Consider the following 22,104-nt stretch of genomic DNA (forward strand, 5'->3'; position numbering starts at 1 on the left):
TTAAAGTCATTGGCTGAACCCCAACATTCCCTCCAGTTTGTAGATTTCATTTTCAACTGAAGTCTCAGCTGGTTGAATTTGACTCATCAGGACAGACCCAGCAAGGTTTTTTTTTTTCTTTCTGGTGCGGCTCATGTTCTTAAAAAGGTCTCCGCCTCATCACATTCAACCATGGAGGTTTCCTCTTGCACATACAAACTATTTAATGCAGGTTTCTACCACACAGGCTGGAGGGCAAAAAACTAGGCCTAAAACACTAACTAGGAAACCTGCAGCATTTCTACAGAAACCAGTCTGTGACACACGTCGCTGATGGATCTAACTGTAAATGTGGTGCTATCTTGTTTGAAGCTCCCTCTCATGTCTATAGAGGACCACTTTGCAGGTTTATAAATGCTTTTGCAAACTGTAGTTAAGAGCTGGATCTGTGATTGTAGGGTTGTATCCTTATTTTTCTGTTCAGCAGACACCAGAAGCAGGTGGGAAAACATGGATAAAACCTTTACTCTGTTCTAAAGTGTTACCCTGTCGCATGCAAGTCAACATGGTACATCATTTCCCTTTTTTTTATAGAATACCAGTCCTGAAGTTGGTAGTTCAGCAGATACACAACAATAATTCAAGTACACTTATATTTTCCCTTGCCAAAAAATAAATAATCTTGATAAAACTCTTGTACCCTCACCTTGACCTGACATGTGGGGATCTATACACAGAATAAACACAAAAGAAAAATCGCATTTAGATGAATAAATAATAAAAAGTTGCAATGAGCCCATTAAGTACAGTGTCAGTGACAAAAGAGAAACAGCACTAGCAAAAGAGAACTTAGAAATACCCATCCAAAGGAGATGAATGCCTAGGAAAATGACAGATTCAGATAAGCATTTAAATGAGAAGAGATTGCTCTAACTGTAAAAAAGTAACATTGATCTGCTACACTGGCTAGGCTGACGGTAAGACTACAACCTGCCCTTAAACTGTTAAAAGCAAAAGTGGAATCACTGGGAATGCAGTTCAGTTTTGGATGGCTTTGTACAGTAATTGTGCACAAATGTGCGCATCTAGCTGCCCACAGCGCTGCCGTTGGCCTCCGTGTTCCTGACTGAGAGGGAGCTGCGAGGAGACAGAGCTGACAGGTCTGTTAAAGAGGGAAGGTGGAGGCGGGTCGGCTCCATGGAGTTTCCTCTCACTGTGATGTGGTCCCATCCACCCTAAAAAGTGGCGACACAGAGACGGGAGGGGAGGCAGCTGCATTAGCTTCAGTTTGTTTGGGAATAAGCATATTTACAATGTGGCTTTGAAGCACTTAAACTCAGTTAAGCTCTTTCCCTCACAAAGAAACACGCCTTGTTGTTGTCACAGTGCACAATAGGAATGAGTACACCCAAGTCCATCATCACTTCAATGATTCAAAACGGCACCATCTCGCAGTAATTGCATCATAATTTGACCAGTAGATTAGTTTCTCTTGTGATCAATCAGAAACAAATTAGTTGTGGGTGAAACTTATTAAAATACAAGCCCCCATTTCTTCAGTGAACACTGACACATAAGTTGCTTACATCTGTGATCTCCAAACAGCCAAACTGCACAAACAAGTTGAAAAAACCCCAGAAAATGATCACATATGCCCACATAGTTCATTATGAAGTTTAACATTCAGTCCAACAATAGTTAAATGTAAGGGTTTGGGTGAGACAAGTTCAATAAGACAGACAGCTTATTTGCAGTGTTACCCCAATGCCATAGTCCCATGACTGTCCCTTTGGTTCCATGGGTTGGACTCCGAGCCGATGGCACACCGTCCCACAGCTCAGACTGTGGCTGCCCTGAACCTTGTCTGCAATGATCCACACCTAAATGCCCATGATAACAGCACACAAATCACCCGTGTATCACAACACATTCAAACACGTTACATATTTCTGTAGAAAAAACTAACTCTAAAGTTATGTGAAATCTATTTACAGGATGTCTACAGGATGCTCAAGTTGTACCAAAATGGACCAAGGTGGCAATAAAATAAAAGCCTTCAAATGTGACTAGCATCCTGCTGCCTACCTGATCAAGAGGCCCTACAGAAACTCTGCGCACATTGTTGGAGATGTGCTCCCAGGAGGAGCCCTGAGGGTAGCTGGGGGTCACACCCTGTCGGTACCACAGGTTACCTGGACAAGGAATGGCCACATCAGACACCTCATCAGAGATACTCTACCAAGAAACATCTGTAAAAGTCACCCAGTAGCACTGATTCAAATATAGATGCTTGTAAAGTTTAGATGTCAACTCAAATCTTACCGTTTTCGTCAACAGTGTAGACTGATGTCCTCCCAACAGACACCTGCTTCAGCTTCTGCTTAGCTGGAGAGGGGATGTGGTACCAACTGTCTCCTGCAGAGGGAGACACAGCTCACATAACAATGTAGAGGTAAAAGTCTGTCTATGTTCATATATATGAAGCAGACATGCTATGTTTTTTATGAATTTGCTCCTTTAAAGACAACGTTTTTGTCTTTGACTGAGAGCTGACATAAATAATAGTACACTGCGTTTTTCAGACTATTAAAGTTTCTCCTGCAGACCTGCTGGACTCTGTGGGGAGACAGATCCCCTGTAGAAGGCAGAACCATCCCTGGCAATGGCCCAAACCTGGCTGGCAGCTCCGATAGAGATGGACTTGAAAGGCTGGTCTGTTCCTATGTGGAGCCACGAGGATCCCTGTGAGATGAACAAGAAGATGGTACAACAATTAAGTCTGATAGGATAAGGTTTTTCCACGTGTTTCCAGATCTCCAAACGTAACGCTTCTCATTTCTGTTCTGTTCTGGTCTGTTCACAGAACATTTATCCCAGCACCGTTTCAGATTGTCCTCGTGATCTTCCACCAACCGACGGGCATCAGCGTTTTCTTTAGAGACAACTGGTTTTATCTTTGAGCATCATTGTTGTTCAGTGATTAACTGTCCGTTCCAAGCATTCACATATTTTTTACTCACATATATGCAATGTTTGAACATATTCCTAAAAATATTAAATCTTTTCTTAGGATTTCTGGGTGAAAATATGATTTGGTACTGTCACATTTTTACAATTCATTATCTACTTTGTGAGCATCTAAAGAGGTCTTGATTCTGCAAATTCAATTTGTCATTAAGCTCCGGGGGAACTCCTGGTCAAACAAGGTTTGAGCAATTAGATATGTTGTGCAATACGCTGTGACTCTTCTGGGGTTCCAATCTTTGATTCTTTTGTCAAGATCGCTGGACCACATTTAATCGATTTTGAATTAATATTCTTTTGCGAAAAGGAAAAACAACATTCAGGGGTCAGCTTGCTTATTGCTGACGACTCACAGCAGGTGTTAGAGTGGTGACTCCCAGACGGCAGAGCACATCCCCCTTGCTGCTGATCGCCCACAGAGGAACCGTGTCCACGCTGCTCTGAGCTGCACACGGCAGGATGGTCACATCGCTCAGAGGGATGGGTGGAATTTCTTGCCATGGTCCCGTTGTGGTCAATTTACATTTCCTGTGCACCAGGGCAAAAAAAAGAGTTATCAGGATTATCTTTCATTTAGGATGCTGCAGCAAATGACCCGGATCCGACCCTAAGATATTTCACAGTAGCCACATATTCACAGACATTTGTTCCATCTATATTTACTGCCCACTGATAAGTAAAAAAAAATAGATTTTACAAAAACAAACAAAAAAATAAATAAATCAGCTCCCATCAAACTCTCATGCTCCTATTTACTGGATAACGCATCCAAATAAAAATGTCAAGTGTTCTCTCCGGGTACTCCGGCTTCTTCCCAGCGTTCAAAACCATGCATGTAAGGTTGATTGGTGTCTCTAAATTGTCTCTAGGAGTGAGTGTGAGCGTGGATGGTCGTTTGTCTCTGTGTGGCCCTGTGATGGACTGGTGACCTGTCCAGAGTGTACCCTGCCTCTCGCCTGATGACAGCTGGGACAGGCTCCAGCCCTCTTTTTATAGTACCTGGCCCATCGCCTGCGACGCACAAAGTCCTTCATCGTTTTGTAGCCGTGATACGACCTGCATGGAGACATGAGGAGGTGAAAGAATGAATTACAGGAAAAACAAATAAACAAAGGGCGTAACTAAGATCATAGTGTCAGAGCCAGAGGTTTTTGAGGAATGGCAAATATGACCTACGCTGGGAAATCTGCAGCATATTGCCAGCCTTCTCTGTCAGTCCCCCCAGAGATGCTGTAGTCGATAGCCCAGTCGGACACCTGGAAACAGCAAGAACAAGAGGTAAAAGTCTGAACGTACATGCAGTTCTGGCCACGTTTTGTCTGACAATTCAAGAATAAACGTGCTTGGTTTCTAAAGTAATGATCAGAATGGAAGAGTGGGGATTCATTTAGAAAAAAAAACAGAGCTGGTTTCAGATCACTATTCTTCCACTGTGCACGTGTGTGTGTGTGTGTGTGGAGCTTACCCATGCCCACTGAGGAGAAGGAGGTTTTGTATTTGTCCTTGTGCATTCATGTAATCCTGATGCATCACTCCACATATAACGGTCTGTGGGAAGTCCTCTAAAACAAAGCAGGATGGATTTAAATGATCAACAAATTACTTCTACTGTACACTACTAAAAGCTACACAAATACAACACATATCCCACAAAAAGCAAGCTTTTCAGCTTTTCAACAGTACAGGGAGTTTAGTACCTGTTGGTATAGCCGGTGACGGGGTTCCATCTCTGGTTCTCATAAATGTGAACACTCTTGACATCTGTCTGGGTGTAAATGTTATCTGTGCTGCTGACCAGTCCCTGGAAGAAGCCTCCTCCGTAGCCACCAGTGTAGATCCAGGCAGTGTGGTCGTAGCCGATCCCCCACACTATCCCAACACTGTTACACTCCACTATACGTAGGTGGCCTCCGACCTGCCGCCAGAACCTGCAGAAAGAAATTAATTACATAAAGCTAAAGCAGGGAAATACTGATTTTAAGAGTCTTTCTCTTTCATATGTCGTCCAATTATGTGACGGTTAGTCTTACATCTGGTCACAAGGTGTGGGGTAGGGCATGGCCTCAAGGGCAGGAGAGGGCTCACTGACAAAGATGTCCCCTTTACAGGTGATGGACCAGATGGCCTGTTTGGAGGGAGGACCCTGGATTCCTCTGGAGTCACAGCATGCCATACTCAGCAATGCCAGCTGGAGAGTAAGAGAATAGAGTTAGAAATGAAGGGATAGACATAAGAGAATTCATGTTAAAGAAAAAAAAAGGCACATGGCAGGGAGGGCGTTTCAACAGTTGGAACAAAATAATGACAATAAAACACTGTTTCTCTTACTATAAAAGAAAGTTTTTATGAGAGTTATTTACATCAGTAAAGGTGTAAAACTACAGACACACTGGATCTGACTGATACAAACAGGTGATTAGTGATCTTTTTGCTTATTAGAAAACATACAAACAAAAAAGGAAAAGAAAAAAAATGTCATCCCTGATGGATCAAAATGATCACGTAGTAGTTTGTTTCCATACAAACCCAGTCATGCATTTCCAGCTCCGTGGCAGCAGCCAATCTGATCGGCCACCTCTGTTTGGTGCGCTCAGGGGTGTAGACGGCAAAAGTGTGTTTGGAGTCATTTAGCACAGGAACGAGGATGGTCACTTCATTGATGAAGGCGTGCAGGTACTGGTATGAGTGAAAAAAAAAAGATGCAAAGAAGGGTTAGATATATAAATAAGTATCCTGTCTGTTAGTGGCACAGGTAGCATCACAGCGACAGAGAACAGGACTCAACACTCAAAGAAGGGGGCATTTTCTTAATGTATGATTTGTATTAACGTATTTCTTTCTCACCTTCTTCTCCTCATAATAATTGTAGTAGATGAACAGGATGCCATCTTTGTTGCCCTCTGGTCCTGAGAACTGCTCCAAGGCAAAATGAACATCGATCCACTTGTGCGGCTTCCAGTCTCTCCACCACTGCATGATTCCCTTCTTCACCCACACAGACTACCATCGGAGGAAGAGTTCAGGTACAGTAAGTGAGTGGATACATTAATGAATTTAAACAGATGAAAAGACACGCTCTTTGTGGCGTGATACTGCTTGTACCTGTTCTATGGCTTGCTCATAATGTCGGAAATTTTCCATCTCCCTTTTAGTCCTTTCACTGAGTTGCTCGAAGATTTGTCTCCTCCAAGCTGCCGTTTGGGCGGGGGTGACTGACAGACTCATAGACTGGACGGACTGGATCAAAGCTGGAGGAGGACAGGTAAAAAAAAAACACAAGGTTTATGTCTTCTAATGTAAAGCTTTGGTGTTTGGAAGTGACTAAACACCATTTTGTGCACATATTGTAGTTTGTGTCTAACAGCTGGCTTCTAAGTGAGTTACCTCACTGAACTCACATAAAGTGTTCATGGAGCTGTTAAACCAGTTGAGCTGAGAGTGACTGTCCACAGAGCAACCTCCTCCGCTGACCCAGGCCCACAGAGGGTGCTCATCTGCCCCATACAGGTCCTCCATGGCGAGGGTGTAGGTGGCTACCGATGACAAGCTGCAGGTGTCTGCTGAGTCCGGCGCTGCTTCAGCAGGAGCCTGCTGGATATGCGCCTCTTCCAGGTCTACATTACTCCACTGGGGGTCCGGAGCACCACCCGACTGGCTGGGGGAAAGAGAAGCACCAGCACAGGGAACTGTGACCTCTCCTTCGCTGGCGATAACCTCCTCTTCCAAGACAGCAGGAGCCGCTGATCCAAAGTCTTTTGAGGTCTTTCCCAGTGGTCGATCAGAGACGAGCTCAGAAATGAAGCTGTCGCTTGTGACCTTTGGGATGCGGGGTTTAGGGGTGTCAATGGGCGGGTCAGACGAGAGATCTGCGGGGGCATCGACAAAGGTCTCTGGGGAGGTGGATGTGACGCAGCCGCTGGCTATATCTGCAGATCCTTTCTCAACGTCCGATTCCACATCACTCAGTACTGACTGAGCACGCACCTCGCCTGAGAAAAAACATCCCGCACTGTGGAACCGAGGGGCAGAAAGACGAACGCCATCAATTTGTGTGTATTCGGCAAGAAAACTTTTTAATAATTGCATGTCTACATTTTCAGAGAATGCTCGTTTGTGTGTGTGTGTCCACTGGAGCCAATCACCTCTGCAGGCTGGTTGCACTGGCGCTGGAGTGGGATCGTTCTCCATCTCGGGGAACACTGATGGCCTTCCAGGTTTTACCACTCAACTCGCTGGAGGTCACGCCCTGTCTGAAGTACACGCCCCGATCCTCGCAGCTAATAGCCCACACCTTAAAACAACAGCAAGGACTTAACGTGACTTTAAGTATGTGCTAAAAAAACTAAACAAATAGCAGAAACGGGTAAAGAAAACAGGTTTTGAAGTTTTCCTTTGTATGTATTTACGTTGAGTCAAGTAGCCGTACATCACCTGGTCATTTAGTCCCACGTTGATCATGATCATTTCTCCAACCATGCTAATCCAGCCAGAACCACAGGGGTTGTGAGAGTTTACGCCGCGCCTGAACCACACCTGGCACAGCAGGAGAGTAGACGACAGATTACCTGTTGTCACAGCTGGAAACACAATATCTCTGCAGATTTCCTCTAACTGTTTTTAGCCTTTCGCCACCAGCTCAAACACTATCCTAATACTACTTTAGCAGAAGTTGGACATAGTAGTTTCTTCTTTCCTTTTTTTTAATTTTTTTTTGTATCTTGGCAACTCCTTTTGTATATTTAGGCAACAATGCTGTTTTGTCTTAAAAGCTGTTAATTTTTTGAAAAGGATCTATTATAAGTCAAACCACAGTATTTTCTTTAATGTTACAAAGTAGTTAATGGTGCGTAAACCTAAGCTGTTGCCTAAGTTAACTAAAGCAATCAATGGAAGAGTGTAGGATTCACAATTAATCCCACAAAACAAGACTTGTTCCCGGGTTACATTTTCAATAACATGATAATTGAGCCAAGAAGATGTGCAGACGAGTGGATTTTTGGTTAGACGTGGAGAATCATAATATGCAGATTGGTATATATGGAATTTGTATCCTGTGATGCTAAAACAAGCTTATCTACTCCATCTCCAAATCTTCAGCGCGGCAGATTAGTTCAGACATAAAAGAATAACCATTGGTCTTCTTTTTCATTGTGCTTTATCAGATCATTTTATTTTGAGCGTAATCTGCATGATAGCGCTGGTTATTTGTAAAAAAGCTGTTAAATGACAGTGTACCATTTCATTTTTTGTTTATATGGTTAATACGTTGGCAGACAAATGCATATGTGTATTTCCATCACTGCCCCACAGCACCTGACGTTGTCTTACTTTACTGTCCTTGGTCACAGCCCAGACAACATTGGTTCCCACAGCTACATGTATAACCCCCACATCAGTGCTCGGAGACTCCACCGCTGCCCAGGAAGTACCTGGATCGGAGGAAACATTAATCTTAAACATAAAACACATTGTCACACACACGCAACATCTTGTGGGGCTGTGTGTACCTTTAGGGCAGTCTCGGCTGATGCCCTCCCTAACAATGAGCTGCCCCTCCCAGAGCGCCGCCCAGACCAGGTCCCCCGGGCCACAAGTGATCTGAACCACCTCTGCAGGGAGAGGCACCTCCTCCCACAAAGAGCCCTCGGGGTTGTGGTGACAGATTCCCTCTCTGAACCAAACCTGAATGGACATAAATACTACGAAGTGATCAAATGACATGTGAGGAGAAGCATCTTTACCTTTCTTGCTGCTGTAACAAAGTGAATTTCCCCATTGTGGGACAATAAAGGGAAATCTAATCTAATCCAATCTAATCTAAATGCAGTTGTTTGTCGGATGTAACTGTGTGTGACTTTCTTTGTGTGATATTGCTATGGAAATTAAGAGGAAAACAATGCAACATTACACTTGACACAGTTATTAAAGGTTTTGCTTTACAAAGGACACATTTCATGAGCTTCATGCAGCAAATGTTGTTGAAACTGCATCATATGCTTACTTACTTACTATAGTTCTATTAACTGCGCTATTACCTGAAGATTAATGTTCTTTTACAGTGTGCACAAGAGGCCAGTAAAATACAGTCAATTCCACTTCATTTGTGCAAATAAGGCAGCCAAGACCTGGAATACATTGCCATGGACACATGGAACAAGGCAGGCACTGAATGAGAGTGTGTGTGCTTGTGAGAGAGCTATACCTTGCCCTGAAGGGACACAGCCCACAGGGACAGTCGGCCCCTTGGCTCCTCACTGATCTCCCAACCTCCACAGCTGATGTCGCTGAAGGGATCTGGTAGAGTCGTCTTTTGCGAGGGGATCTGTCAACATACAAAGATTAATGCAGAGGATACAAAGCAAGATTAACAGCTTGGTAAGATGTGTTGAGCTGAAAGTCTGAATTTTCTTTCAACCTGGTTAGATCACAATTGTGACTAAGATTAACAATGTAGATTCTCTGCTGAAGGAGTAGACAATCTTCAACATCCAAACCCGACACATTGAGCCATCAAAGATGCTTAACAGTGACAGTAGAACTAAATATAGGTTGTGCATCGTGTTATCATGGCAACCAGGATTTCAGTTGAAGATGCTAAATATAGTATTCATATCTTAAGAGGTCCCCTCTATACTGTTGATATCAGATCTAAGAGATGTTAGAAAATGAGTTCAGTTCTATATATTGGAGAATATTCAATTAATTAAAAGTTTGGTTGGAATTTGGTCAATGAGCAATGAGTTTTTCTGTAATGATTCAAATATTCCTCAGACTTCTGCACTCATACAACCAGCTCTTCTGATGAATGAAGTGCCACGACATCGATGCATTTTGAGTGCAAGAAGCATCAAATGACATATACAAAAAAAACAAAAAAACAAGTCCCCTTTATTTGTCCGTGCACAGCGCCTGAAGAGAAACTTCTGATTTGACAAAGAAAGACCAAAACCACAATCCCCGAGAGGATATTTAAGTTTAGTCATGTCAAATAACACAAAAAAACTGCCTGTGTTGAATTTGCTTTGTTCGCCCTTCAACACGGCCTGCATGAATAATGTAACACACACCTTAGCCCAGGTGTCCATGGCTTTGTACCTCCTGTAGCGGAGCCATCGCCTGCGACGGACACAGGAGTTCCACTTCTTGTCTTTGGTGTAGAAGGCAGGGAAATCGATGGCATAAGTCCACCCCTGCCAGTACAAACATCTAAATCATTAAATACAAGACAAGGAGAAAAGCACGGAAACTGATGCTGAGGTAGGGAGGGTGCATGAGAAAAAAAAACAAAAAAAACATCAAACACTCACCCATTTCTCAGTGGGCTCCCCCTCAAAGTTTTCATCAATGTACCAGTCGCCCTCCCACTCCCAGCTGCTGGAGGGGAGCTGGAAGCTGTCCAGAGGTTGGTGTTGCAGACCTGTGACATCACTCCACTGCCAGCGGTCGCTCGGCAGCAAGCGCTCCGAGAAGCCGTCAACAGGATTCCAACGCTGGCACAGAAACAGGAAGATGGGGTCAGCAAATTAAGACAAAAATACGAGACGCAATCTGAGATGTGGGCTGCTCTTGTTTGAGCTGAAGCGGAGGTTGGTTGCTTAACCTGCTGTGTTAAAGGCACAAGTAATATCAGAAAAAGATCTGCAATGTGGTGGAGAGAAAATAACCGTAAAAACACTATTAAAATGCTTTTTTTCATTATTCTTGGTTCTTTGTGGTTGTTGACGCCCTTTCCTCCACAGTCAAAATCTGTTGCTTTCGTCCCCTTTTCAACCGCTCTGCATTTAACTTATTTGTAGCATCATCTCTGAGCGCTACTGACTGTTAGCTTTTTTAGGACTGAACACAAGCCAGCCTGTGTTGCTCATAATCCTTCACTCCGCATGGCGTGAGAGCAATACAAAGATTATAAATGACACCAATCTAAAAGCTCCTTTTCCAAAATTTACAGTCATCAAAGCTATACTTCAACAGAGCTCTTTTTGTGAGACGTTTCCTGGGAAGGAAGTCACAAAGAGAGACACTACAAACTATTGAAATAAAGCTCATAAGATGAGACACGTGCAGCAAAGTCTTTGTAGGACTAACACTTGAATCATGCACTAAGACCATAAATGAAAGATGTATTTCTATTGTCATTTAAGTTCCCAAAGACAGAAAATTTCCACGCTTTTCAAAAAGGGGTCGGGTGCTTCTGATATTTGTTAGTAAATGGCACACAGCTGGGCGGGTTTTGCAGTTAGCGACTGAGAAAATGCTTTTCAGTAACATAGTGGGATAAAAATGTATTCTAAACATTGGATTTCTTCGTTTGCTTGCATAATTTGTAGCCTTAACTTCAAGACTCATTCTATTCAAGAACGGAACACGACTGGGAAAAGAGACCCACTTGATTCTCGTAGGTCTCCTCTTTATAGCGGACGGGCAGATCGGAGGCGTGGACATTCAGGTAGATGCTGTTGTCACAAGCGATGCCCCAGCAGCACTGCTGGGCCGCAGCCACCCGCTTGAATTCCATCTGGGCATCCCGGCACTGCTCCCACTGCTGTCCCACTGTGGACAGGCTGTAGACCCTCCCGTACACATCCACCGCCCACAGTAGGGACACAGGCATGGCTGTAACGGGAACCTGACAACAAAGAGTGAAGAAGAAGTCGCTTTAAAATCGTATTTTTTTCCCCCCGAATGTATGATGATATCAGATATATAAAGGTTAAGAACCCACAAACATTCAGTACAACTTGGCCACTAAATGGCAGAAATGGCAGCAGAGTCCCAGAAGAAACACCCAATGTTGAGTTTGTCAAGAAAAAGTCGAGAGGAACGCAAAGAGTAACACCGTATGGTGGAAAATATCAAATATGAACAGTCACACGAAAAAAAAGCAGTCTTTCAATTCTAAAGTTTTACGTATCGGGACATAAAATCAGGTGGAGGTCCCGACTTTGACTGGATCAACAGAAAACCTTGATTTTTCTTTCTTTTCCAGTCCTTCTGTTGTATATTCGCTGCTGTGTTTGGGATCATTGTCCAGTTGCATGACATAATTTCAGCCAAGCTTTAGCTGTCGGACAGATGGGCTCACATTTGACTCTAAAACTCTTTGGTTTACAGAGGAGTTCAAGGTCAACTCACTGGATGCAATGTTTGTGCTGATAGGCTGTATCTGTTTTAACCATAAGCCCACCAAATGTGATGCAGCGCATTACTCCACTTAGGTCTCTTCTATACAAAGGACAATGTTCCAGAAGTCTTGTGGTCTGTTCAGGTGGAAACCTAAATGTTGTTTTTAGAGACGAGAGGCTTTCTCCTGGCAGTTCTTCGAAACAAGAATGGGACAACTCTGGAAATATTTTGTTCCAACAACAGTTAGACTCTATAACTGATACTGATCAAGGCTAGAATTATGCCTGAGTATTAAGTTATTGTACTTTCTCTGTTATATCAAGTCTGTGCTGTCTGCCTTGCAGGGATTAATAAAGCTCTCTTATCTTATCGGGCACACCAGGCTGCGCCTGGCAGAGCTTAAGATGCGCAAGCGTTCATCTTTCTATGAAAGAGTGAGCGGATCAGCAGTTCCACACTTCAAAAAAGTACTTCTCGACATCATCTTCAGCACATAAGAATTACTAAAAAGGTTCAAATAATCTCGAATGATCTCTGCATGCAATGGAAATACTTGATAGAGTGTACAGAACAGTTTGGACATGTTACACAAGCCAGCTCTGCAAGGCAACAGTGCAACAACAAATAAAGTGTGTCCAAAGACAAATCTCAGAGCAGAGCTGTAAGCATTAATCGGAATCATGTGTTGGTCCCCGTTCACTGTTGTTTGTTTTTCACCGCTTTTTACTTTGACCCAAATTCCCCAAATGAACTGCCCTACATTTTACACGCTGGACGCATAGCCTTCACAATAAATAAGCCTCACCTAACCCATCTACATCTTCATCAGTCCTCGTTGTAAGAGATGCATTTCGCACTAACTAGATGGGACATTTTTGCTACTAAGGCGTACCCTCTGTCACTCCAGAGGAGCATACTGTATATCCACCCCATGCATTACCGATAATGAAATCAAGTGTCTCGCAGCTCTACATATACCTTTGTAGTGATGACACCATGACGTCGATACGACAAAAATTGGCACCTCTTTGTTTACGTGTGACCTTTGTTACTGTGTAACAAGCTAGCCGAATATTAACACCGTGTCAAATAAGCTTTAATGAGGAGCCAAGCTGTAATGCTTCAAACAACCACGGATAGACTGTACGATAAAAACAGCTTCAGGCTTTTGCGACACCCGGCTTGTTTTTGGTACAGGCTTACAGGCTTAGCTCTCTAGAAATAGCAGAAATAACAGTTTAAACACACCAACCTTCAGCTTCCTCTCATATAGCGTTTACCGGTGCAGGCGGTACGTTAGACAAGTGGAAATGAACGGTCAGCTTTCTAAATCATAATGCTCACAGTGCCAGCTGATATTCACATTCTTATTTATCCCCCTGAATGAAACAGGAAGTGATGAGCGTTCTCCATTCCCATTGGCTGTTCCCGTAGCAGCAGGCGCACAGATCGCCAACAGATGGCGCTAAAGTCACAGGCTGCGCCATAAAATCAGCCGATAAGAAATTCAATTTTTAAATGGGTTTTTAGAAATATCTTCTGCATAAATTAGACATCCACGAATAGATATTTTCAAAGTAAACGTTTTCATTATTTATAGCCTGCATGTTGCAATGGATTTAGTTTCCCATCCATATGAATAAATTTACTTGAAAAATGTGTAAAATCTTAAATTTTTGGAATGTCACAAAATTGTAGCTTTTATTTTTGGTAAATCATGTATATTTTGAAATATACATTCAGTTAAAACAGTTATAGTCATGTGAAAAAAGAAATTACATCCTCTTTTAACTTCAAACTTCTATGTATTAGGATATATGTATTTCAATCATGCAGTCCTCAGCAGCTCATAGATTTGAATAATTACACCTCATAACTCCTCATAATAGATTACACATTGTAAATATTTACTGAACAAAAACTAACCAAAATGCAGAACCAGTGTTTGAAAAACTAAGTATATCATATCATCATTATGTCTTCTGTAGGATATAGAAGGTAATTAACAAACAGACGCTGCTAATCAAACACATCTGATTAAGAGATCATGTGAGCACCTCTATAAAAGCAGTGGTTAGAGCATTGAGGTGTACAATGCAAAGGAGGAAAGGGCATAGAGAAGCAATTGTTGCAGCCCATTGATCTGGGAAGGGTTATACGGCCATTTCCAAACTATTTGGGTCCATCATTCTATAGTGAGAAAGATTATTTGATTCTTGAGACAGTTGCCAATCATCATGTAGAGTGGACATTCCAGCGAGTTCTTCACAAGGCAAAACTGTGCTTCTGAGTTAAATCTCAGACTATAGGCACAGTTGGCCAGGAAAGTTGTCAGGGTTAGAATTAGGGGTTTTAAAGACTCTCCTTCTTCTCTTAAAGGAGCATGGCAGCACAACATAGGTTTACAAAGTATATTTGCATCAGAACAAACCACAAGACTTGGACTTCTTGCAGTTACTGAGTTGGCAATGAACTCTTCTGTATATCAGAGTATTTTAGAGTCAAATCTGTCTGAAAGCTGCAGCTTAGCTGAAATTATGTCATGCAACAGGATAATTATCACCAACACGGTGTCTAAAAAAAGAAAATAATCTGCAACATGTTTCAAAACAACAAGGTTGACCAAAGTGCTATAAGAGTTAAGAGAACTCTAGATGAGGAACTAAAACAATACAATAAGATCAAGGACAAATACAATAAGATAGAAAGAAACAGAAAGCTTCAAGGTGTTCAAATGGTCTAAAGTTCAGGCCTCAGCCTGATTGAATGCTGTGACAGGACCTTAAGAAAACTGCATATACAAACGCCAAACCTCCACAAACTGAAGCAGCATTGTAAAGAAGAGTGCCACCATTCCTCCACAACAACATGAGAGACTGATAGCATCATACAGAAAGCGATCGCTTCAAGCTCTTGTTGCTAAAAGTTGCTGTACAACCTGTTGAAACCTTGTTAACAAGACTGGTGCCTTTTAGAGAGTAAGTAAAAACTCGGGCAAGAATGTAACCCAAAGAAACAGAGGAATAAGATTTTACATGCTTTGGATACAGAAACAAATTATACATTTCTACGTGAGTTAATTAATTCAAATCTAAATTGTATTTATTGGTTTGTTCTTTGAGCAAGTTTTGACATTGTGTAAAACATCAAACTTGCTTTGGCCTTTGAATAGATGTTGTTATTTCAGTTTGATATAAAAGGTCTGTCAGCATGATATCATTTAGCACATTCATTTATTCATTGTCAATATCTATCTATCTATCTATCTATCTATCTATCTATCTATCTATCTATCTATCTATCTATCTATCTATCTATCTATCTATCTATCTATCTATCTATCTATCTATCTATCTATCTATCTATCTATCTATCTATCTATCTATTTTCTATACGCTTGATTCAGTGCAGGGTCGCAGTGGGGCTGGAGCCTACCTCAGCTTCCATCAGGCAAGAGACTGGGTGCACCCTAGACAGGTCTCCGGTCCAACACAGAGACAATCAAGACGAGCTCCGGTGTGATTATCAGAAAAACAAATAAATACATTTAAAAAAACAAACAAAAAAAATCTTCACGACTTTTTTTCTTATAGTTCATAATAGCTCAGGAAACTGGCATTTGTGAGCCTGTGAGTTTTAATCACTTAAAAGTATTTGGAAAAAATATACACCATTCAATGACTGTTTGACACATATGTGAATAAATTATATTTCTGTCCGACTTTATTTGATAAAACACTTTTTATCAGGTTTCCGAATTAGAATTTGTACAATAAAACCATGGCTACCACAGAACGTGAGCTGCGTTCTGCAGCTTTGTGGTATTTATTACGTTGGCTTCTCCAGCCGACTGTCTGTCATCAGTCATTCTTCTCTCGAGTTCGAAATGAGATGCAAGCATTTAGTTTGTGCTCCTTCTTTCGTACAAACTTCAGTTTGCTTCGTGATTTCGTGAAATTTTCGCGGCGCAGTGTGTCAAAGACCTCGCTACCAGTGTAAGTGAATCTGTTGGAGCGGGGGGGGGGGGGGGGGGCTGCTGTTGGAAATGTGTTTCTGACCAAGAAAACCTGCCATGTGGGACTGTTCTGCTCGCAAAATTAACTTGGGGATTTTTCTTCATCATTAAGTAATTTTTGTGATGACTGTTATGGAAAATAATCAAATTTCATATTATGGTAGTTGACAATAAGTGGTAACATTTTTTTTTCTTATGTTTGAAAACTAAGATACCAACAAGCATCTGTCACCAAAAGAGAAGATACATTTAGTGTTTCAATCCAAGCTTTTAACTCTAAAGTATTGATTACTTTTCTTTTAAAAGTTAATAATTTGATCCAACAATGTAATTATGACCCTATGGAAATTTAAATTTTGGTGGTCAGTGTGAAATTGGCAAATCTATATATTATAATGCATGTAACTGAATTGATAAAGTTGTATTCTTGCTATGACATTTAGCTGCTGTAATCTAATCATACATTTATGTCATCAAAATGAGTGAGAGGTCAGATTTGTTTGTCTGAATTTCTTTTATATATTCGTATAACTTATTTCAAAGTGATATTGGACGAATTAGACCTTGTAATTGTCTTTCTTTTCTGCAACTCATAAAGTTTTCCATTGCTGTGTCTCTGTCCATAACGCAGCTGAACAATGACCATAGCTGACAGAGTTTCAGAAAAGTCTTCCTTCGCCTGTGGAGACAGTATTTCCAGCAGTCGGACAGAAGCTAACCGTCTCAGCCTAAAGTGGACCCAGGTTCACCCCATTGGTGCTGGCCTGCAAAACATGGGGAACACCTGCTACCTCAACTCAGCCCTGCAGTGTCTCACCTACACTCCTCCACTGGCCAACTACATGCTGACACGGGAGCACTCCAAAACATGTAAGTTTGTGTTGTGTGGTGCATTTTTTATAGCAACAAGGAGGGTCATTTAATGATACAGTCATGTTGTAATTATTAAACCATTAATGGATAATTTAGCAGTACATCTGAGCTGCTTTTTGCCTGAATCTAGTTTTATTTATTAATCTTATGTACATTTGTTCCTGCTGCAGGCCATGAACCAGGTTTCTGTATGATGTGCTCCATGGAAAACCACATCATTCAGGTTTTTGCCAACTCTGGAAATGTAATTCATCCCAAGGATATTCTCAGCAAACTCACATGTAAGTAGATATCTGCATGTCTACAAATGTGAAGCTGTGCCCTGTACAGAAGGTCTACTTGAAATGAGAGATAGGAGGCGCTGTGTGACTGTTTGCCTTTTTATTTTTAGAGGGAAGTTTTCTTTTTGGAGTTTGTATTTAGCTGTGAAAAGAAGCTTAAATAACTTCACGCTGATGTTTCTTCTTACTCTTTGATTTTTTTCCCCACACAGGTATTGCAGAGCACTTCAGCCATGGAGGCCAAGAGGATGCTCATGAGTTCCTGCGGTACACAGTGGACGCTATGCAAAGGTCCTGTTTACCTGCAACCACGTGAGTGTGATTTTAATTTTTGTGGAGAAAATTCAAAGTTACGACTGTTGGAGATCATAAAGATCTGTTTAGCAAAAGACTTCTGGGATTAAAGCCGTGTCCTTTGTTAAAGAAAGGACAGCGTTTACTATAATGATTTCTCCACAATGGAAAGTATTCTTACAGCAGGCATGCAAGCTTATTTTGGTAACCAGCCTCACGCAGTTCAGAGGTGGTTTAACAGGGTTGTGAAAAGCAAACATCTTCCACACCTGGATAAAATCTGTACTCGGTGGTGTGGGAAAGGGTAAAGAGTATCAGTGGGGACACAATCCTCTCAGGTCAAAAGTATTTGACTGAAGCAGAGTTTTCATCCACAAACATTAAGAATTACTGCCTGTGACACAATGACGTGTCTCTTTGCGTCAGTGAGTTGATTTTCATTCTCATCTATGCTGGTGACAGAAAAGACAAGCAAACCCAGAGGACCACTTTCATAGATCAAGTATTTGGCGGGTACCTCAGGTCCCGAGGTAAGTTTTCAGTTCATTCTTTTCTGTGTGTGTGTGAAGTCACGTTTTAATATTTCACAGCTTTCCTCCACTAAGAACCTAACATATTCTCATCTTTTCCAGTGAAATGTTCAAACTGCAAAGTGGTCTCTAATAAGTTTGAGCCCTTTCTGGATCTTGCTCTGGACGTTACGGTAATTAGATCTCATCCTTTGTCATTTGTGGAGCTGACATGTTCTTTATTTCTGTTGCTGTAAAAGCATTAGATTTGGTCAGAGCTCCTAAAAACAACACATTGAGCCTCTGAATTGATTTTTCTGTCCGTGCAGGCAGCTTCCAGTGTCTCCAAGGCTCTGAAACATTTTGTCAAGTCAGAAAAGATGGAGGGTGAAAATGCCTACAAATGCTCAAAGTAATTTCTAAAGATTAACTCTTTTTTTTTCCTTTTCATATTTCTGTTTTTATGTATCACTTTTCTAACTAATTAAGTGATCTTTGCCTCAGGTGCAATAAAACGGTCACAGCCAAAAAGAGATTTAAAATCCACCGCAGCCCCAGTGTGCTCACCCTCTCACTCAAACGGTTCACAAACTTCTCTAGAAGAAAAAACACAAAGGTACCGTGACACCCATATTTTGATATTTACTGTACAGGCAAGGAACAATTCACATGCATTTGAATTATGAACGACATATAATCGAATGGTATTTTGAAATCAGGATGTGAAGTATCCAGAGTTCCTGGACCTGCAGCGCTACATGTCTCAGTCTGAAGGGGAGCCCCAGATCTACGGGCTGTACGCTGTACTGGTTCACTCTGGAGCCCGCTGTCACTCTGGACACTACTTCTGCTACATTAAGGTACTGATAATCCCACAAACAATGATTGCAATATATCAGAACACTGCCTCATACACTCACACATACACATTTATCTCAACACATCACCAAGGACTCACTTCAGCTTAGATTAAAGGAGAATTCCTTCATATGGTGGTTTTAACAGACTGAGGTCTTAACAGACAACTACACAGCGATCAATATATGTACCAAATGAAACTCAGGAAGGTACATGAACACAACGTTATTTAGCAATGGAATCTATGACAACACATACATATGATGTTGTTTGTACTTACCTTTAAGCAGGTTGTATTGTATTTAAGAAACTAAATCTGCGGAGTGAAACCTCACAAATCTCTTGTTGTGTCTCACAGGCCAGCGACGGACAGTGGTATAAGATAAACGACTCTACTGTGTCTGTGAGCGATATCCAAACTGTCCTCAAAGAAGAAGCTTATCTCCTTTTCTACACCAAGTAAGAAAAACATAAAGCAGGGAGTCAGAACCTTGACAGTTCAACAGAAAAATAAGTTGTTTTTTGACTAAAATGCCATTTCCATTGTTAGTGGATATGTCTGAGTATCAACACGACTGTCTTTTTAAAAAAAAAGTTGGAATGCTCTGTGAAATGTAAATGGAAACGTAATGCATGAATATAATCATTTCCAGATCATTAAAACTGTTTTAGCTATAGTAATGACTGTATACCAAAGTAAAGGTTCATGAAATTTTGCCAAATTTTCTACTTTTTGTTGTTGGAAAAAGTAGTTTTACTGTCTGAGAGTATTTTAAGGAAAAACAAGAATGTCACCATACATTTGCTTCTGGCAGTGAAATGTTTCAGTTCGCTGATGTAATTTTTCATCACATTATTAGATCCTCGGATATGACAGAATCTGGGGACTACAACCCAGGAATCTCCGGTCAGTCGTCTCCACAGCCGGCGGCGACGCCTCACATCAACGCCACCGTCCACAAACACAACAACGGCTTCGTAGATCCCCAGCTCACACCAAACATGACAAAGGTGACGCTTAATCTTTTCACATTAGTGATCCTTTTTTCTAATGTACAAATCATTTGCTTTAACAGAAGTTTAACCATCTCATTGACAAATATTTTCATTTCTGTGTTCCTCAGATCACCAGCAGTAATCACAGCAGGTCTTCCTCTGTGTTTGCTGCTGCTAATGGACAAGACACCGACCATAGTCTACCAAAGTAAGTTTAATATTCAGTTTAGAAAGAACATTTCTGCCATTGCTGTTCCATCCAAATCTTCTTTTGGGTATGAGTTAACAAAAATGACTATAATTTATGCACATCTAATTTGTTGTCTTGACATTTCACACTCTATAAACCTGTAATATCAGCATAAAGTTTTGATCATTCACTTGTATTCTTTGTGTTTGCAGCAAACAGAACCATGGTTCCTCCGCTGCTACCTCTTTACCTTCAGCTTTTGCTACCAAACGGGAGAGTCACGGTCACAAAAGGACCGCTGATCATCTGAAAGAGGAGAGAGGTGACAACTCTGAGTTCCAGCACTTTAAAAGATTTAAAGTGCACCACAACAATGGGTTAGTATTGGTGTCTTTGACTTCATGCTGACTGAAAGTCCTGCCTCTACTCAGAAATGTGTTCACAGAAATGTTAGATCACTTGGATGTTTGAACTTCACAGACAGATGTACATTCTTACTTTAAGATCTGTACCTGCCAGCAGGATATGCATCATTGCATTTTCATTGCAACTTATTTAGAAGTGTTTTAGAAATCTGGAGGCATGTACCCTGAAGCAGCTTTACTGGCTCGGTGAGATAACTTCAGCTCTAGGTTTCCAGAGGTTTCTGCTCTTGAGCAGGTTAGGTTTGTGATGTGAGATCAATGCATGTCAACACCTTACAATCAATCAATCGCCATAGAAAAAAAAAACAGTGAGAGGGTCTCCTCTCTCTAAGACTCAGACTGCAACAAAACCTTTTGGCCCTCACTGGAGAGCCTGTTCATGAGAAATGTGTAAGAGTCGGTAAACAAAACAGAAACAAAACAGAAACTGATGAAGCAAAAGCTCAAATATTTGATGGAAGATTAAGAAGTCATGTTGATTTAAAAAAAAAAAAAAGATTCATGTCGGTGAACTACAGAAGATTTTCTGTTTTCTCAGACTCCTGCAGTAGGTAAATCTGAATGAAGCCGTGAAGAATATTAAAATATTAAAATGAAATGTTTAAGAATGTTGTCACTTTAATAGATTGATGAAGACATTAATATCAACCATCCCAAGTCTGAAAAGTGCTTTCGTAACCTGAAGGTGTTTGGACTTTAATACAGGAACATAACTGTACTCGTATTTCTGTGAAATCACATTTTTCATTGACATGTTGTTAGCATGATGATCTCATGTTCAGTTTTGGAACTGATGGTGTTCCTGGTGTTTTCTGTCCATCCCTTGCAGCTCAAACATGGACTCAGACACATTCACGGATCCAAGAAAAGAGGATCCAAGAAAGAGGAAGCGCACGGACATTGACCCTGAACAGCGTAACAGCAGTGAAGAAAAGGAGAGCTGTAAACGACGTTACTTAGACAGTAAAGTCATCAGAAAGCACGATCTACAACTGAGTGCACGCCAGCCGGTCGAGGCAGATAGCCGTCCTTCCTGAGTCTGGTTCTGCTGGAGGTTTCTTCCTGTTAAAAGGGAGTTTTCCTCTCCACTGTTGCCTCATGCGTGCTCAGGATGGGGGATTGAATCGAAGACAATTTTCGATGAGATCCGTTGGTTTTCTTAGCTAGGCAACTAATATTTTTCTAATTGGCATTGTATCAATTGGGCTAATTTGGTTTTGAATGAATTTGATTTAATTGGATTACATTGAATTGGATTTTAATTGGCTTAATCTGGACTGCATCTTTTGAAATACCATAAGATAATATATATTCCTGTTATTTCTACAGAGAAATCCTTTATCAAGATTCTCATATGTTTTGTTGTTTTTGCTTTATAGTTTAGTTCACTTTGAGGCACCAAAAAAAAATATGATACATGCTCAATTTTGGCTTGGTGATTCCTCTTTTGTGAAAATATATTTTTAAAAAGAAAATCAAGAAAATTGTCAACATTAAGGTCATAAAGTGTTATCCAGCAGAGGGCGATGTATGTTAA

The 22,104-nt window shown here is 41.2% G+C and overlaps 2 protein-coding genes across 2 annotated transcripts; one reads left to right on the forward strand and one right to left on the reverse strand.

Moving 5' to 3' along the window:
- Positions 1-196: 196 nt before the first annotated feature.
- On the reverse strand, positions 197-13,502 carry tecpr1a (tectonin beta-propeller repeat containing 1a). Its single transcript, XM_072372960.1, has 24 exons — positions 13,379-13,502; positions 11,390-11,629; positions 10,311-10,493; positions 10,071-10,193; positions 9,206-9,325; positions 8,511-8,685; positions 8,332-8,432; positions 7,435-7,536; positions 7,146-7,294; positions 6,402-7,012; positions 6,106-6,251; positions 5,848-6,003; positions 5,530-5,679; positions 5,034-5,191; positions 4,701-4,931; positions 4,469-4,565; positions 4,180-4,259; positions 4,003-4,059; positions 3,357-3,531; positions 2,586-2,721; positions 2,302-2,394; positions 2,065-2,171; positions 1,740-1,859; positions 197-1,214 (listed from the first exon to the last, which is right to left on the reverse strand). The coding sequence occupies exons 2-24, from the start codon at positions 11,612-11,614 to the stop codon at positions 1,065-1,067; spliced, it is 3,645 nt and encodes a 1,214-aa protein (XP_072229061.1). The 5' UTR covers positions 11,615-11,629; positions 13,379-13,502; the 3' UTR covers positions 197-1,064.
- Positions 13,503-16,779: 3,277 nt separating this feature from the next.
- LOC140278048 (ubiquitin carboxyl-terminal hydrolase 17-like protein 6) lies at positions 16,780-21,604 on the forward strand. Its single transcript, XM_072372933.1, has 13 exons — positions 16,780-17,011; positions 17,185-17,295; positions 17,508-17,607; positions 18,052-18,119; positions 18,222-18,292; positions 18,428-18,510; positions 18,603-18,714; positions 18,818-18,958; positions 19,315-19,415; positions 19,817-19,967; positions 20,081-20,160; positions 20,355-20,519; positions 21,397-21,604. The coding sequence occupies exons 1-13, from the start codon at positions 16,780-16,782 to the stop codon at positions 21,602-21,604; spliced, it is 1,623 nt and encodes a 540-aa protein (XP_072229034.1).
- The last annotated feature ends 500 nt before the right edge of the window (positions 21,605-22,104 follow it).

This window comes from Leuresthes tenuis, unplaced genomic scaffold (genome assembly GCF_036924035.1).
Source record: "Leuresthes tenuis unplaced genomic scaffold, fLeuTen1.0.hap1 SCAF_20, whole genome shotgun sequence".
Taxonomy (NCBI): Eukaryota; Metazoa; Chordata; class Actinopteri; order Atheriniformes; family Atherinopsidae; genus Leuresthes; species Leuresthes tenuis.

What these genes read in the sequence shown, in the direction of transcription:
- tecpr1a (XM_072372960.1), bottom strand. Translation starts at nt 11,614, where the DNA reads ATGCCTGTGTCCCTACTGTGGGCGGTGGATGTGTACGGGAGGGTCTAC. An exon ending in CAGCCGAGACTGCCCTAAAG is followed by an intron (nt 8,433 to 8,510) that starts GTACACACAGCC and finishes CCTCCGATCCAG; the next exon opens with GTACTTCCTGGGCAGCGGTG. An exon ending in CTTCTCCTCAGTGGGCATGG is followed by an intron (nt 4,260 to 4,468) that starts GTAAGCTCCACA and finishes TGCTGTTTCCAG; the next exon opens with GTGTCCGACTGGGCTATCGA.
- LOC140278048 (XM_072372933.1), top strand. Translation starts at nt 16,780, where the DNA reads ATGACCATAGCTGACAGAGTTTCAGAAAAGTCTTCCTTCGCCTGTGGA. An exon ending in AATGCCTACAAATGCTCAAA is followed by an intron (nt 18,511 to 18,602) that starts GTAATTTCTAAA and finishes TCTTTGCCTCAG; the next exon opens with GTGCAATAAAACGGTCACAG. An exon ending in ACCGACCATAGTCTACCAAA is followed by an intron (nt 20,161 to 20,354) that starts GTAAGTTTAATA and finishes TTGTGTTTGCAG; the next exon opens with CAAACAGAACCATGGTTCCT.